General features: G+C 40.6%; 1 protein-coding gene across 4 annotated transcripts in view; it reads right to left on the minus strand.

Moving 5' to 3' along the window:
* Nucleotides 1-1,255: 1,255 nt before the first annotated feature.
* Nucleotides 1,256-16,758, minus strand: part of SS18 (SS18 subunit of BAF chromatin remodeling complex) — a 76,944-nt gene continuing 61,441 nt past the window's right edge. For 3 of the 4 annotated variants that reach the window (XM_077492595.1, XM_077492598.1, XM_077492597.1), the window contains 3 exons: nt 12,816-12,949; nt 12,625-12,692; nt 1,256-1,770 (listed from right to left, as the gene is read on the minus strand). In XM_077492595.1, the coding sequence (XP_077348721.1) occupies nt 12,627-12,692; nt 12,816-12,949 (200 nt within the window). In that variant the 3' untranslated portion in view covers nt 1,256-1,770; nt 12,625-12,626. The remainder of the gene's footprint in view (nt 1,771-12,624; nt 12,693-12,815; nt 12,950-16,758) is intronic. The other variant, XM_077492596.1, reaches the window with a different exon arrangement.

Genomic DNA, 16,758 nt, shown 5'->3' on the forward strand with positions numbered 1-16,758 from the left:
TGCAAAATAACATACAATCTCATAACATTTATTTTTTCAGATACGAATAAAAAGATGTGATGCATTTTTACCGTATACCAAAAAATGCCCTGGAACTGTATTGCATAAAGGGTGCCTAGAAATGGAGAAAAGCGTATATTGCAACTTGTCTCTATATTACGTAAAACTGTGTGCTGGTTTGATAGATATGTAACTACATCACATACCCAACATGGAAAGAATTAACTGTTACCTAAAAACCTATCTGCAAAAAAATAAAAAATAAACTTGGTCTTTGATTATTTGCCACATACAATTCTTCCACCATGCATCCTACTGGTTATATTGCCATGTCAAAGCTTCCTAGTTACAAAAGAAAAAAAAAAAAGAAAAAAATAAAAAAAAAAAGAAATGAAAAGTCTAAGATTTCACTTGCAGCACCACCTGCTGGTGAAACTGCAGTACAGCAGCCTTATCCCATTTCGTTTACAAGCAAAATAAGCAAAAGGACCCTCAATTGTTTTAGGACTGAAATATTTAGATCAGGTCCCCAAAATATGGACATCTTCAAAAAGAAGAATGCCACAAAAATACTGGATGAATGAGCATAACATGGAAACAATGGATGCTTACTTTTGTCATGACATGCAGTTCCTAAAGCCTTGCATTGGGGGTTATTTACTAAAGGCAAATCCACTTTGCACTGCAAGTGCTCTTGGAAGTAAAGTTGCTGTAGATCCGAGGGGGACATGCAAGAAAAATAAACAGCATTTTAGCTTGCACATGATTGGATGATAAAATCAGGAGAGCTTCCACTCATTTCAGATCTACCCCTTAGATTTAGAGTGACTGCACTTCCAAGTGCACTTGCAGTGCAAAGTGGATTTGCCTTTTGTAAATAACCCCCATAGACTTGTGTTGGCAAGACTGTCATCTTGAAAAGATGTAGGATGGTTTTCCATTTTTTTTTTTTTTTTTTTTTTTTTTTAAGCCTCCGCTCCACATACATCTCTTAAATGGAGATCTCCTTTAAGGAGGTACCAGAAAAATATTCTGGCAAGGACAATGAAAAATAATTGAGTGAGGCTAAATTTATTAAAACCATAGAAAAAGAATGCACAACAGTTTAGCCAACAGCAATCAATCTAGTTTTTATTAAAATGCAACAAATTCTAATTGATTGCTATAGGCAATGTCTCCATTTTTGTGCAGATTTTCTTTTCTCTAATTTTATTGAAATGACAATAGCAAGAAAAAAAACATTCAAAGTACTCAATTTATAGAAAACAATTATTCACTTATTTATTTAAAGATAACACATTTAATGTTCCATGATTACATTTAAATACACTGGTCTCTGCCGTATTATTCTGGTTTACACATTACACTGTGATAAAATTCACAGAACAAATTGAATTCTATCACAAAGAGGGAAAAAAAAAAGTTTTCCTAAAACTTTACAATTTAAAAGGTCTGCTTTCCATGCGACACATGGAGATCTTGAAATCTGTGATGCAACATCACCACCTAGAGTACACAACGTGAATTAGGCTGGGCATGTGAATTACTATAGTCTTCCATGGTTAACACGTAAAGACAAAAAAAAAAAAAAAAAAAAAAAAAATTTTGAAGCAGCCATCAATTCACGTAGTTTTCCCCAAGTGTAAGAGATAAAGTTAATGAGCTCTTCAAAAGGAAGATGACCACAGTTCTGAGGAAAAAGTACAAGAGCTACAAGGACTGGCTACAGGAACCTGGGAGTTTCTACTGTTGGTAGTTTCCATATTGACCCTAAAATAAAAAGAACATACATTACAATAAGACAGAGATAATTCCAAAATCATCAATATAAAATTATCTAGAAGCATAAAATGTTGATACAGTAAGCTCAAATGATAGTATTGAAAATAAAGTCTTTTTGATGCAATGAAAAAATGTAAGGCGTACATTTTTCTCGTAATTCTCTGGCAAAAGAAGGCAGCCTGTAAACAGCAGGAACCGGATACTTCAAAAAGTTGTTCCTGTACAATTTAGGGATGCCTTTCTTGTGAGAGAGTCAGATTTTTTTTTAGTATCCAGGATCCTTGCAACCATGACTTTGCCTAAATAAAGTGTCTGGAAGCGGTGGAGTTCCGATTAATACTGCAGCTGCTTACTTTTAATAAATCGGACACTTACCTGTCCCAGGGTCCAGTGATGAGGGAGAACAAAGCCCCCGCTGGTCTCCCCCTCCTCTCTGTGGCGCCGGCATTGTCACTGTGGGCGTCTGGCTGTGGCTTCACAGCCAGGCACTCACTGCGACTGGATGGACAATCATCTGGGACCTGTGACATGTCCCAAATGATTGCCAAGAGGGAGGAGAGAGAGGGGAACTTACTTCCGGCACCACGGCGCCGAGAGGAAGTGGGAGCTGGAACCCTCTAAAAAGAGGGTTTCCGCTCCCTCCCCCAAAAAATTACAAGCCAAATCTGGTATGTCAGGGGGTCACCTTCTCTTAAAGCGGAAGTTCCATTTTTGGGTGGACTCTGCATTAAGATGACAATTTTTATTTCAGACTTTTTTTTTTCCTTCGTGTTTCACAGTTCCAGTTATCAAGAGTCCTCCACTTTTAGTCATTTACATAAGTGGTCAGCAACCCTGTCCTCAAGGCCCACTAACAGGCCAGGTTTGCAAGATAACTGAATACATCACAGGTGATATAATTTGCTGCTCAGTGATTGCAGTATTCTAGTCTGCATCTCCCCAAGGTAATACATAAAAACATGGCCTGTTAGTGGGCCCCCCGTGGACAGGGTTGATGACCACTGATTTACATAATGGCAACACTTTTTCTGCATTACTTCACAGAATACTGCATCACTGACTCCCCTTCCAGTTTACCCTACTGTTCTTACCATAGGCATGAGTAAGTGCTCACACACTGCAGGACCAATCTTTGTGAAAGTTTGGTAACCCACCGCTAGGTTTGGATATGTATACAAACATGGAAAGAAAAGAGAAAATTTTTACTTGCCTGTAAATCAGTGGTCATCAACCCTGTCCTCAGGGCCCACTAACAGGCCAGGTTTTATTTAGTACTTTGGGGAGAGGCAAACTAGAATACTGCAATCACTGAGCAGCAAATGAGATCACCTGTGATGGATTTCAGTTATCTTGCAAACCTGGCCTGTTAGTGGGCCCTGAGGACAGGGTTGAGGACCACTGCTGTAAATTACATATCTTGGGAGTACAGTGCAGGACACAGACAGCTTATTCATACACAATGGGTTATAGGTGTGTTGTGTGGACACCGGCAAAGCTTTATAGGACATACACCCTGGGCATCTCCCATATAATTCTATCCCACAAGTCCTCTGTTTTGCAGCAAATAATGCAGAGTAAACCAAGGAATAAAAAGGGAGGGTGGCCCATGTGCTGTACACCAAGATATAGAATTTACAGGTAAGTCAACATTTCTCATATTATAATCATACAGTACTGGGCACAGGCGGATTATTCATATACCATGCAACGTCTTCAAGCAATTTATAAGAAGGGTAGGCAACCCCAACTGTGCCAGGCACAAACAACAAGAGTCAGACACAGCTCAGAGTGCCACTGCAAGAACCTTGCAGGATAAACCTGCACTAGCAGAAGACTGTACATCTACCAGGAACTCTGAAAAAAAAAAAAAAAAAAAAAAAAAAAATTCTGAACAGAAAGCCAGGTGGCGGCCTTACACAACTGGGATATAGTGGCTTGGGGGTCAAATGCCCAGGAAACTCTCACCGATTCGGTGGAATGGGCATCTAAAAGAGCAGGAGGTGGTTTATTTTTGAGAATGTAAGCTCCTACAATCAGATTCCATATCCATCGTGCAACGGTTGACTTTAAAGCAGATTGTCCCTTGAGAGGTCCCAAGGACAGGGCCAAACAGGAAAGGGAATCCATCTGATTGAAGCAGTAGTCTACAATATACGCTAATGGCTCGGACTACTTCCAGAAAATGCAGAGAGGTTTATTTGAATGCTTAGCGAGCAGGGAATAAGGATGGTAAGACAATGACCTCGTTAAGGAATACTGAAACCTCCTTTGGGGGAAAAGATGGCCTTATTTTGAAGTATGGGGAAAGACCTACAGGAAAGGATGGCAAGTTCAGAAAACACACCTGTCAGACGTGATGGTGACCAAAAAAAAAGGCTACTTTGCAAGAGAGATCCTCTAGGGGGAATATTCCTGATAAATTCAAAGGGTGGTTCCTGCAGGGCAGAATAAAGCAAAAAGGGGATCCCAGGGAAGCAGATAGAGTGCTGCAAAGGGGGCTTAGTAAAAGATACACCTTGAAGAACGGTTCTTACAAGAGAGTGAAACCAGAAGCCTTTGAAAAATAAAAGACATAAGGCTGAGATTTGACCTTTGAGAGTGCTTAAAGTGGTTGTAAACCCTGCACAACCACTTTTACCTACAGGTAAGCCTTAGGCACTGGAATTTACCATATACGCACTAAAGAAAGGCCATGATTGTGCCATTTCTATAGGGCCCGTGCCGTGACTGTTGGCTCCCGCTCACATGCATGATTTCACATGACTCCGGCCAGTCAGACCGTGGACCCGGAAGGAAGAGGGGTAAAGATGGACGCTTCCACACAGCAGGGATAACGGTGACATTGCTGGCTTCTTTTGCAGGTAATGGCAACATAATGGGCTATTATGTGATGCATACTAGCCCACTATGCTTTTATTTTGCAGAGGAAAAAAAGAGGAAGACCCATCAGGGTTTACTTTCTCTTTAAGGCCAAGTTCTTGTCAAGGCCCACCTGTAGGAAGGCTAAAATGTGAGGCACATAGAAATCTGAGGTTGAAGTGCCTGTGATAACCAGACAAAAAAGGATTTCCAGTTGCAGAATAGGCATTTCTTTCTTTTAGTAAGGTAGGAGTCACAGACTCAGAAACTCCTCTAAGGGGTTGCCTGATAGAAATATATGTAAAAAAAAAAAAAAAAAAAAAAAAAGTAAAAATTTGGTGCAATAAGGATCATTTTTCCCTTGCTCTATTTCTTGAGAGTACGAGGTAGGATTCACAAATGGAGGAAAGGCAATAATCAGCCCGAGGGAAGACCAAGGGCTTATCTAAGAATCTGAGGCTAGAGCTAGAATATTCCATTTTCCTGATGTCCACTCATGGCATGTGGACTGCGTAGATCACTGGGCAGTAATCTTCTGTCCACAAGATTGTTTTTCTTTCTTCAAGGCAGACTTCTGGTGCCCCCTTGATGGTTTATGTAGACCACAGCTGTGGTATTGTCCAACTGTACCACTGTACCTTGATTAGTTGTACCTTTAGAAGGTGGGGGGGGGGGGGGGTCCAGTATTGCAGGGTTAACAACACTGCTTCAAGAAGTTGATGGGACACTTGGTTTCCTCCAGGGCCCATGTTCCTGGAACAGTCAGGGTTTGAAACAATTGTTCCTAACCCGAGAGGCTTTCATCTATTGTGATAACCTTCCAGTGATCTGGAAGGAAGGGACTTCCCCACTGTTAGGGTTGGGGTAGTGAGCCACCAAAAAAGTGAATTCATTGCCTAGCTATATAGTAACATGGGCAAATTGAGAAAAGGAGCCTGCTTTTTATAAGTCAACAGGATACTGTATTTAGCAGGAGTTATTGAATGGAATTGGGCAAATGGTAATACCATGAAGCAGGCTACCATTAGTCCTAGAAATCTCAAAGAGAATTTCAATGATTTCAATGTTTCTCTCAATTATCTCTCATCTTTGATCATGTGAGACAACTTTATTTTCCGGAAGACAGACTTGCTTGAAATGACCCAAGTATAGCAAGCAAAAGGAAAGGCTGGAGAACAGATTTGTTGAAATTGATAACCATTTTCTGATAGCTGGAAGGGAAAGAAGTAGTTCAAGAGAAGGTCATCGAGAGCCCATGAACAGGATGCCCCAAGTTCTTAGAAGGGCAAGGAGAGGTGCTAAAACCTTTTTGAACACTCTGGAAGCAGAAGATAGGCAGAAGTGCAGTGTGACAGTAATTGTCTGCCATTGCAAATTGTAGAAAAAGGGTTGATGAAGTGGGTAATGAGAGCATGCAGCTTGGCATTTTAAATGTCCATTGATATTCCCCGTTTCTCAGTGAGGGAACTATTGACCTTGCAAATTCCATGATGAATTTTGGAAGTTGAAGACATCTTGAGGGATTTTAAGTCCAGAATATGACTAATAACCTCAGTTGGGCTTTGGTACTGTAAACAGGTGTAAGTAGAATCCTTTGAACTAGTCTTGTGGTGGTAATGGCACAACTGCTTCCTGGGACAAGAGATGGTTAAGAGCATTCTGAAAATCTAACTTCTTGAGCAATTTTTGTTTGATTTAATAGAGTTAAAATCTCTCTCTCTCTCTCTCTCTCTCTCAAATAGTACATTGACATTAGTCCCTGCCCTCAAGGAGCTTACAATTTAAGGTCCCAAACTTGCATTTATACATACACACCACACAATAGAGCCAATTTAGAGAAGAGTCAATTAACCTACCAGCATTTCTTTGGAGTGTGGGAGTAAACCAGAGTACTGTTACCAATAGAAAAAATATACTCTGTATTGAAGATCTACAGTGCCTTGCAAAAGTATTCACCACCCTTGGCTTTATCGGTTTTGTTACATTACAGCATTTAGCTCAATGTCTTTTTTATCTGAATTATATGTGATGATCAGAACACAATAGACTAAGTTGGTGAAGTAAAATTAGAAAAGAATATACATAAAACTATTTTTCATAAATAAAAAACTGATAGTTGGCATGCGCATATGTATTTACCCACTTTGTTATGAAGGCCATAAAAATCTCTACAATAAGCTGTACGCGTCATAGTGTTGGGCTTTATGGCAGAGTGGCCAGAAGAAAGCCATTACTTTCAACAAAAAACAAAATGGCACGTTTTGAGTTTGTGAAAAGGCATGTGGGAGACTCCCAAAATGTATGGAGGAAGGTGCTCTGGTCTAATGAGACTAAAAGTGAACTTTTTGGCCATCAAGGAAATCGCAATGCCAGGCTCAGAGCTGAGGGAAAGATGAATGGTGTTAAATACAGGGATATTCTTGAGCAAAAACTGTACCACTCTGTGATTTGAAGCCAGGGCTGAGGTTCACCTTCCAGCAAGACAATGACCCCAAACACACTGCTAAAGCAACACTTGAGTGTTTTAAGGGGAAACATGTAAATGTGTTGGAATGGCCTAGTCAAAGCCCAGACCTCAATCCAATACAAAATCTATGGTCAGACTTAAAGATTGTTGTTCACAAGCGGAAACCATCCAACTTGAAGGAGCTGAAGCAGTTTTGCAAAGAGGAATGAGAAAAAAAAAAAAAAAAAAAAAACAGTGATAAGATTTGGCAAGTGCAGAGACTTATCCAAAGCGACTTGGAGCTGCAATAGCCGCAAAAGGTGACTCTACAAAGTATTGACTTTAGGGGGGTGAATAGTTATGCACACTGACTTTTTCTGTTATTTTGTCCTATTTGTTGTTTGCTTCGCAATAAACAAAAAAATAAAAACATTCAAAGTTGTGGGGCAACAAAACACGTAAAATGCCAAGGGGGGTGAATACTTTTGCAAGGCACTTTAAGTATAACTAGGAGCTACAGGCCTGGAGCTGCTGCCTATAACAACTAGGTGACCTCTATCATGAGATCTTAGCCCAATGTGTCTTCCCTTGTCCCTGGGAAGCCCCCAGCCTCCCCTGGCGTGACACGTCCCTCCACAGAGAACACAGAGCTATGTATTTAATGCCTTGGAGCCTTTCTTCGTGGCCTCCTGAGCATTTTCCACCTGGAAGAGATGTCCACCCAGGAAGAAGGCAGTGATAGCTCAGTCACAGCTCATTCCTACACAGGGTCAGACTGCTCACCAAACCGAAAGCTGCTCCTTAAAACAGCTCACTAATCTCCTATCCACTGAACTAACTTACGCCTCCAGTATAGCATAGAGCAAGCCTTACCAACCTTGCTACGCTACCCAAATGGCACAACCAAATTCTGCCCTTGGGAACCTATGCTTTCCTGAGTCCTAGCAACCAGCAAGTATGGGTAGCTGCTCCTCCTGCCTTCTGTCCAGAGCCAAGCTGCCTCCTGCCTCCGCTGTTCACTGATGACAGCGGCAGAGGAGGCTGGCAGAGGCTTGTGAGAGTGGGACCCATAGTAGGGCCGGCCCCAAAAGGTGGGCCAGGTAAATGATCCTTGTGGGCCATAGTTTGAGGACCCCTGCTATGGATCATGCATTTTGTGCTGCACTGCTACCGCAAGGGCCCTCTGGAAGGGACTGCACTTAAGGCCCTCTATGATTTTCAAGTTGACCACTACTAATTTAATACTTATACACAAGAGAGGTAGACAACTTCTTCGATGAACGCTATGCAGTGGAATAGAGTTAGAAAGTACTTTCACTCCCCCCAAAATCTTTTCAGAGTGATCAAAAGTTGTCATATACTGCAGATTCTATCCACCCATGAACCCGAGAAGGATTTGAAGATCTCTTTGTACCTATAGGGTCTTGGTGAGACTAAGGAAAGTCGGGATGCACAATATCAAGCCTTTGGGGGACACAGGAAGTTAGCTTTTCAACGTTAGCAAGCACACTGCATGAAGCTCCTGCTTCAAAAGCGGTGACAATATGAGAAAGAGACATCTTTAGCTTCCTTTTGAAACTGTCTCAATGGCCTCTTCAATCCTTTTTGTCCTCTAGGAACAGCATAGCGGGAGCAGAGTCAGATTGAGAAATGGCAGTGGGGGGAGAGGTGTGGTGTTTTTTGGCCCTGGACAAAGACAGCTGTATTAGGAGCATAATGTGTCTTAAGAAATGTTACAGATGCAGAGAATTCTGCATTAGTCAATTAGACTGCTGATCGAAGTAGAGCTAGAATAAGATGATGATAGTGGTGCTCGAGCATAAGTCTGAGGATGAGTGTTGAGTGGGATGTGGCAGAGCAAAAGTTTGGCTCCAATTTTGGATGGACCCCTTTAGCCTGTTCCTAAATGTAGGTGTTCCCCTGTGGGGTACTCATGGAATAGCTTTCGATACTATCAGGCCGGATCTTTTGGGCGAGAAGTTAGCAGCAATACATGTTGAAGTTTCCCTTGTGTCATGGATGGTAGACTGACAGAAAGACTGCAGTATGTGCGTTTGCAAGACTGTGTCAGATAGGGTCATCAGCATTATTGCGGTTCCACAGGGGACAGGTCTCTTCTTTACGGTCTACACCACTGATTTCAGCTACCAGAGTCTTGCCATCTTCAGACATTTTCCGATGACTCTGTGGTAGTGGGATATATCAGGGAAGGGGAAGAGACTGAGTATAGGACTGTGGTGGAGAGCTTTGTCACATGGTGTGAGGTTAGTCATCTGTATCTAAATGCGACAGACAAAAGGAGCTGGTTGTGGATTTCAGAAAGAGGAAGCAACCAGTGATCCTAATCTCCGAGGAATGGATGTGGAGGTAGTAGAGTGTTACAAGTATCTGGGGGTGGGGCACATAGATAATAAGCTGGACTGGAGCAAGAACACCGAGGTCCTTTAACATCTGTCAGATGATGCTGAAGATGTTTTATGAGTCTGTGGTGGCCAGCGCTCTCCTGTATACAGTGGAATGCTGGGGAAGCAGGAATGGGGGGGGGGGGGGGTGGGTGGGGTGACACCAACAGATTCAACAAACTGATTCACGAGGCCAATGATGTTGTTGGATTGCAATTGGAGTCTTTTAGAAGAGCTTGAGAGGAGAATGTTCAAGTTATGTTCAATCTTGGACAATTCCTCCCACCCACTCCACAATATGCTGGTCAGTCTGTGGAGTACCATCAGTGACAGATTGTTATGCCCACAATGCACCACAGAGGGACACAGGAAACCATTTTTGCCTGTTGCGATCAAGATATACAATTCTTTTCTGGAGGTGAAGGTTTAATTCTGGTTTATGATCAGGATTTTGTGTTTTTAACTGTATTTTGTTATTGCGTTGGTTATTTGGGGTGGTGTTCGAGAAAGTGGCGTATTATTTTTATTTGGTAGCTTGTCTGTTATTTTAATCTGTGTTATCTATTCTATGTTGTATTTTAATTGTATGGATTTTTTTTGTAGTGTAGTTTTCATTTTATTTATTTGGTGCTAATGGCTGTTATTGGCAATTTTGTTGTGATTTTGGATCTTGTTCAGTTTATCGTTGTGAAGTTGTGTGGTCTTTGTTAAGCCTGTGTCGTAATAATTTCCCAATTTACCTTTGGGATTAATAGAGTATTCTGTAGGCTATGGAGTATAGGATAAACAGGTCTGTAAAGAGTATGCGGTAACCCAGGTGTAATCCGTCATTAATTGAATCCTCATGGTGGAAGAAAGTGCATGAGTACCCTTATAAGGGCTCCAAGCAGAAAAAGTGTTAAAACAGTGTGGTGTAACACTTGGTCATTTACCAGAGCCTGAGCTATAAAGTAGCTGAGTTTAAGTGCCAAGTTTGAAAAGTTTACACATACGTTTCAAGCATAGCTTTGTTTATACAGTAACAGTCAGAGCTACAGGGTGACTCTGTCCTATTTGTCCATGCTGCTGGACTATATAAAGTCTAGGCTTCATCCAACACATTGGGCATATCACAGAAAAGGTCTTCAGAGAGCGTGTTCCACAGCAACTGACTATGGCCCTGGACTTGTAAAGCACCCTGTGGCTAATTCAACACATTGCGCCAAATACCAACGTAAATGTGTGTGAGCCTCCATTGCCTGAAGCAACATTACAAGTCGTTCCCACAGCATAGGGTGCAAGTATGACTCCCAAGTTTTTATCAATGTTGCATCGATCCGGATAAAATGTTTCTATGTTGTATGAGAAGACAGTGAGGGTTGATTGAACATGTAATAAGCTGTTAAAGCTGAGTGGGCAAAAAAAAAAAATCATAGGGAAGGCTTCCAGAGGGGGCATCTTCAAAAGCTTTGCCAGTCTCCAATCATTTGAAGGTACACGCCTAAAACCCATGGTGTATGAATAATCTTCCTGTGTTTTGTACTGTAGGATTAGGATATTTTAAAAAGCTATTTGAATGGGAACAACAGAGGTGATTGCTGTGGCAGCAACCCAGATCAAAGCATAACTAAGATGACTGGATAGATAGATAGATAGATAGATAGATACATAGATAGACGTTGGATTCTATTATTTATTTTTTTCAGACATGTCCGCACTCTGAGCTAGGTAGGAACTCTTCTGCTTTGACCAGTACTGTCAGTCAATTAAATTGAAACTTTAGTCAGAAAATTAAGTCCTGATAGAATACTTCATGCTGGCCCCTTTTGCAGGAATAGCTATGCAAAACATTAAAAATAAGTAGCTATACTGGTAAATCCAGTAAGGCTCTTCAAAGCCTAATTTGTTCCATATTAGTGGTACTGTGCCGAAAATCAGAGCCACTAGAGACCGATCTGCTGATGGCCTCAAGATTTACTGCTGCAGAGTGGGGGAAGAAACAGGAATGACACAGACTGTGCCAAAAGAACAGAGATTAGGGAGGGAGAAAAGCAAAGCAGGAGAGGTGACAGGACAAACTCTGTTGCCAGAGACACGCAAAAGAGGGAATTATCTCCCTGAAATCCTCTCCTTTCTACCTCGGTAGCAGCAGCCTGTGAACATCAGCACTGTACAGCTTCTGTCAGATGTACTCTGAGGGAAAACATACAATCAAGGCTGGTAATGCACACTTTTTATTATTTACATAAAGTGGCATATAGTTTTTGAGACCAAGGAGAGGGAGAGAGTTTCCAATAAGATGTGACTACTCACTGGGCTTCAACAAAATCCAGCAAGAAGAAACAGGAGCAATACTATAGGCAACGAATAGAACACACTAATTTTAGCAGAATCATTAACGCGGAATGTATGTTCTTTTGTTAAAGAACATTTTTATTAAATTGTTTCGCGGGTAATGTTCCCCTTTAAACACTTGCCTACAGAATGGAGGTTGCCAACCTGGATCACAAGACTGGCAAAACACAATGTTATTTTTTTTATTTAGCCATTTTCCTGAAATAAAGCTCCAAGTTCAATGTATTTTCAAAATTGGCATTAGAACATGGATCTTTCCTGGTATCAGCTTTGTGTAGTTCCCTGCACAGTGCTCAGACCATGAGAGACAGGGTCAGCATAAGCCTGTGAACATGCTTACACAAGGGGGAACAAAAAGACATCTTAAATGTGTTACTGCTCCATCACTGTCAAAAAATAGGCTAGGGGTGGGTCCTGAAAGAGACTATTATTGAACTGTACATTGTAGTCTGCGGGACTTAGCTGTGCTCTCTGGCAGGTTTAGCTGGATTTCTGAGCAGCATTAGCAAGTCTTTTTGCAGGTAAAACCGTTCACAAATATATAATTTAACTGCATATTTAACTATCTGCTAGGAATTCAGCTTTAAAATGAGCTGTGCACGTATAAATGATCTAAAAGTCTAAAAACAAACACTTAAAGTCGGAATGAGAAATGATAAGTTACAAGAGCCCTAGTGGTTTTGAACGGTCACATGATTTTTAGTTTTATAGGTCTTGCCATGGTATTTCATACAAATTTACAGAAAGCCTTTCATAAAAAGAATACATCACCTTCACCTTGTACTGCAAATGCATACTTACTTTTACTCATGCTTTTGAACTATTTGTATTTGTTGCAACATACAGCGTTGATTCACATGAAGACTTTCCTTAACCAAAAATGCACACACATATTAAGTGCAAGAATACCAAGCTATACAGACATTTAACTTGTTATTGCAAACTTCTATTTTTGATGCCTAATCAATAGAAGGTGATATTCTAGCATTTACCTGATCATATCCATAAGGTCTTTGCTGTTGTGCCTGTGGGGGTCCTGGCTGTGAAGGTCTGTATTGCACATACTGTTGACCCTGCCCCTGAGGATAGTTAGGGTACTGAGGACCTGGTCCACTTTGTGAAGGACCTATGGAAACGTACAAGAGAATCTATGTATTATATAAACAACTTTTATAAAATAAAAAAAAAAAAATAAAAAAAAAAGTTACCCTATACAGAGATCATTTCATGTCATATTAGGGCTCCAATAGCAGTAAAAATGAAAAATGTCAGGGCATCACTTTGTTTTGTTTTTTTGCAACAGAATAAAATCAGGCCGGAGAAGCTACTGACATTTCTCATAGCAGCCCAAATGTTACAGCAAGTTACATTTGTGATATGTTGCAATGCAAATAGCATTCTGGATGTTCATATTTATGGAGCCAGTCATCACATAATTTTGTTTCATCTCTACACAAAGCCTAAAGCTCCTGAACCCTTGACAAATTTCCATTCTGCTTGTAAGCTCAGTGGCTCAGTTTTGATGGGCTTAAACTCTTGCTGACCGTATAGCTTACATATACAATGGCTGAGCAACCTCCCTGCGCTGGATCACGTACATAGTAGATCCATGCGCTGTGGTGGGGGGGGGGGGGGTGTACACTTACTGGGGCTGTTATTCGCCCCAGCACATGCCAGCTACCGGTGGTCATTCACTGGCTTCAACGAACACAGCTCTGTGAATGTAAACACCACAAGAGCTGTGTTCAGGGACATGGGATCTCGTTTGTTCATTCAGGTAATGAAAGCAACTAGATCCCCAGTAAATGCAGCACGCAGTACACACAAACACTTGTTAGACACACATTTAACCCCTTCCTGGCCATTGTTATTAGTAAAGTGACAGTGCATATTAGCACTGATCACTGCAATAACGTCACTGGTAATGTCAGTGGCAGTTAGTATAAGAGAAATAAAGTTAATAAAAAGTCATTATATATATATATATATATATATATATATATATATATATATATAATACATATACACACACATACACACACACAGCTTGAACGCTATAACCTTTCACACAAACCAATCGATATACACTTATTGTGATTTTTTTTTCTACCAAAGACATGTAGCAGAATTAATTTTGGACAAAATTTATTAAAGGGCTTTAATTTTTTTTTTTTTTTTCAAAAAATTGTCAGGCTTTTTCCATTTATATATTAAAATAAAAAAACACAGGAGGTGATCAAAAACCACCAAAAGAAAGCTCTATTTGCGTAAAAAAAAAAAAAAGGGGGGAGATATAAAATTGAGTTTGGGTTGAGCATTGCATGACCTCGCAATTGTCAGTTAAAGAAGCCTAGCGCCGCACAGCAAAAAACTGCCTGGTCATGAAGGGAGTAAAATGTTCCGGAGATGAAGAGGTCAAAGTCCTACCATTAGCCTAAAGCCCCATACACACTATCAGATTGTCTGCTGATTTTTTCCTTCAGGTTTACCAAAACCATGTAGTACAAGGGCCTGCCTGATTGCATACACATTGAAACCCCTAAGGTTTGACCTCATATTATATGGTTTTGGTAAATCTGATGGAAAAATTTTGAGGAGACAATCTGATAGTGTGTATGGGGCTTTAATGTACACGGGATGCTGAGGCAACCTCCTCTGAACAAATTTTTTGACAGCTTCAAACTGGCATCTAACCACTTAAGGACTAGCCTCGTTTTGAGATTTTGCCGTTTACAAGTTTAAAACAGTTTTTTTTTTTTTTTTTTTTAGCTAAAAAAATGACTTAGAACTCCCAAACCATATATATTGTTTTTTTTCCTAACACCCTAAAGAATAAAATGGCAGTCATTGCAATACTTTTTTTCACACCGTATTTGCGCAGCGGTCTTACGAGCACACTTTTTTTGGGAAAAAAAAATCACTTTTTTTTTTAATAAAAAAACACAACAGTAAATTTAGCCCAACGTTTTTTTTTTTTTATAATGTGAAAGCTAATGTTACACCAAGTAAATTGATACCCAACATGTCACGCTTCAAAATTGTGCTGGCTTGTGGAATAGCGTCAAACTTTTACCCTTAAAAATCTTCATAGGCGACATTTAAAACATTCTACAGGTTGTATGTTTTGAGTTACAGAGGAGGCTCGAACGATCACGGTGATAACTCACATGTGTGGTTTGACCACTCTTTTCATATGTGGGCTCTACTGACGTATGCGTTCGCTTCTGCGCGCAAGCTTGTTGGAACGGTGAGGGTTAACCACTTCCGGACCACCGCACTCCAATGTACGTCCCTACATTATCTCAGTGCCATTTTGTATATGTCTATCAGCTAAAAGTACATTGTTTGTGGAATAAAAGTACATATTTAACCCAGCCGGGCCAATAGGTTTAGGTAGCCAGGAACGACTCCACAAGCCCAGCTACAGATACCACATTCACCCGGTTCCGATGAACTGGCGAATCAGGACACAAATGTCTGGAGGTGGCATCGTCTCCAGGTGGTGGGAGACGGCAAATAGCCCTCTAATCCCCAATGTTCTCTGCTGGGCCATAGTCTGTGGGTAGGAGGTGAGCCCACAGCCCCCTCCAAAAAAATACACAGTGACAGTGGGTTCTGACACACCCGTGTTCGGCCGTTGGTCCAGTACACGATAAAAGTGGTCTCTGCGGAGGATTCGCCACAAGATCACTTTTATCGGCGGCGGTGGGGGGGGGGGGGTTCCGGTGCCCTCCGCCACTTACCACGCCGCCGCGATTTGTTTTGTTTTTTTCATTTTAGTGTAAATATGAGATCTGAGGTCTTTTGGACTCCAGATCTCATATTTAAAGGTCTTGTCATGCTTTTTTTTTCCCATTACAGGGGATGTTTACATTTCTTATAATAGGAATAAAAGTGACAATTATTTTTTTTTTTTAAACAGTGTAAAAATAAAAATAAAAGTTTTTAAACGTGCCCCGTCCCGCCAAGCTCACGTGCAGAAGTGAATATGTGAGAAGCGCTGGCATATGAAAATGGTGTTCAAACCACAAGTGTGAGGTATTGCCGCGATCGATGGAGCAAGGGCAATAATTCTAGCCCTAGACCTCCTCTGTAGCTCAAAAACTAAAACCTGTAGAATTTTTTAAATGTCGCCTATGGAGATTAAGGGTAGAAATTTGTCGTCATTCCATGAGCAGGCGCAATTTTTAAGCTAATTGGGTATCAATCAGCAAACTTTTAAATTGATTGGGTATCAATTTACTGGGTGTAACATAATATTTCACAAAATATTGTCTTATTTTTTAATTTTTAAAAAAGTGTATTTTTTTTTTTTTTAAAGTGTGCTTGTAAGAACACTGCGCAAATACGGTTTGACAAACAGGTATTGCAATTTTATTCTCTAGGGTGGTAGAAAAAAAAAAAATGTATAATGTTTGCGGGTTCCAAGTAATTTTCTAGCAAAAAAAAAAAAATGTTTTTAACTTGTAAACACATCTAAAAAAAAAAAAAAGAGGACCGGTCTTAAAGTAGTTACATTTTTTTACCCTTATTTTACTTGATTTTATTTATTTTTTTCACCGTTTAAAAAAAATAAAAAATAAATGGATCACTTTTATTCCTATAAACATCCCTTGTAATAAAAAAAAGCATGACAGGTCCTCTTAAATGAGATCTGGGGTCAAAGTCCTCAGATCTCAAAGAAAAAAAAATTGGAAATTGAAAAAAATGGCCCTTTAAGACGTATGGGCGGAAGTGACGTTATGACATTGCTTCCGCCCAGCTATGGTATGGAGATGGGCCATGTTTCCCTCACTCGTGTCCATACCTGGCCACGGACAGGCTCAGATCGCCTCCGCCGACGGCTCCGGTAAGTGGCAGAGGGCGCGGGAGAGCATTGGGCCCCTCTTCTGCCGCCAATAACAGTGATCTCATGGTGAATCTGCCACAGAGACC

The sequence above is a fragment of the Lithobates pipiens genome, unplaced genomic scaffold, assembly GCF_037356315.1.
Source record: "Lithobates pipiens isolate NorthernLeopardFrog02 unplaced genomic scaffold, aLitPip1_a1.2 Scaffold_19, whole genome shotgun sequence".
In the NCBI taxonomy this organism is placed as follows: domain Eukaryota; kingdom Metazoa; phylum Chordata; class Amphibia; order Anura; family Ranidae; genus Lithobates; species Lithobates pipiens.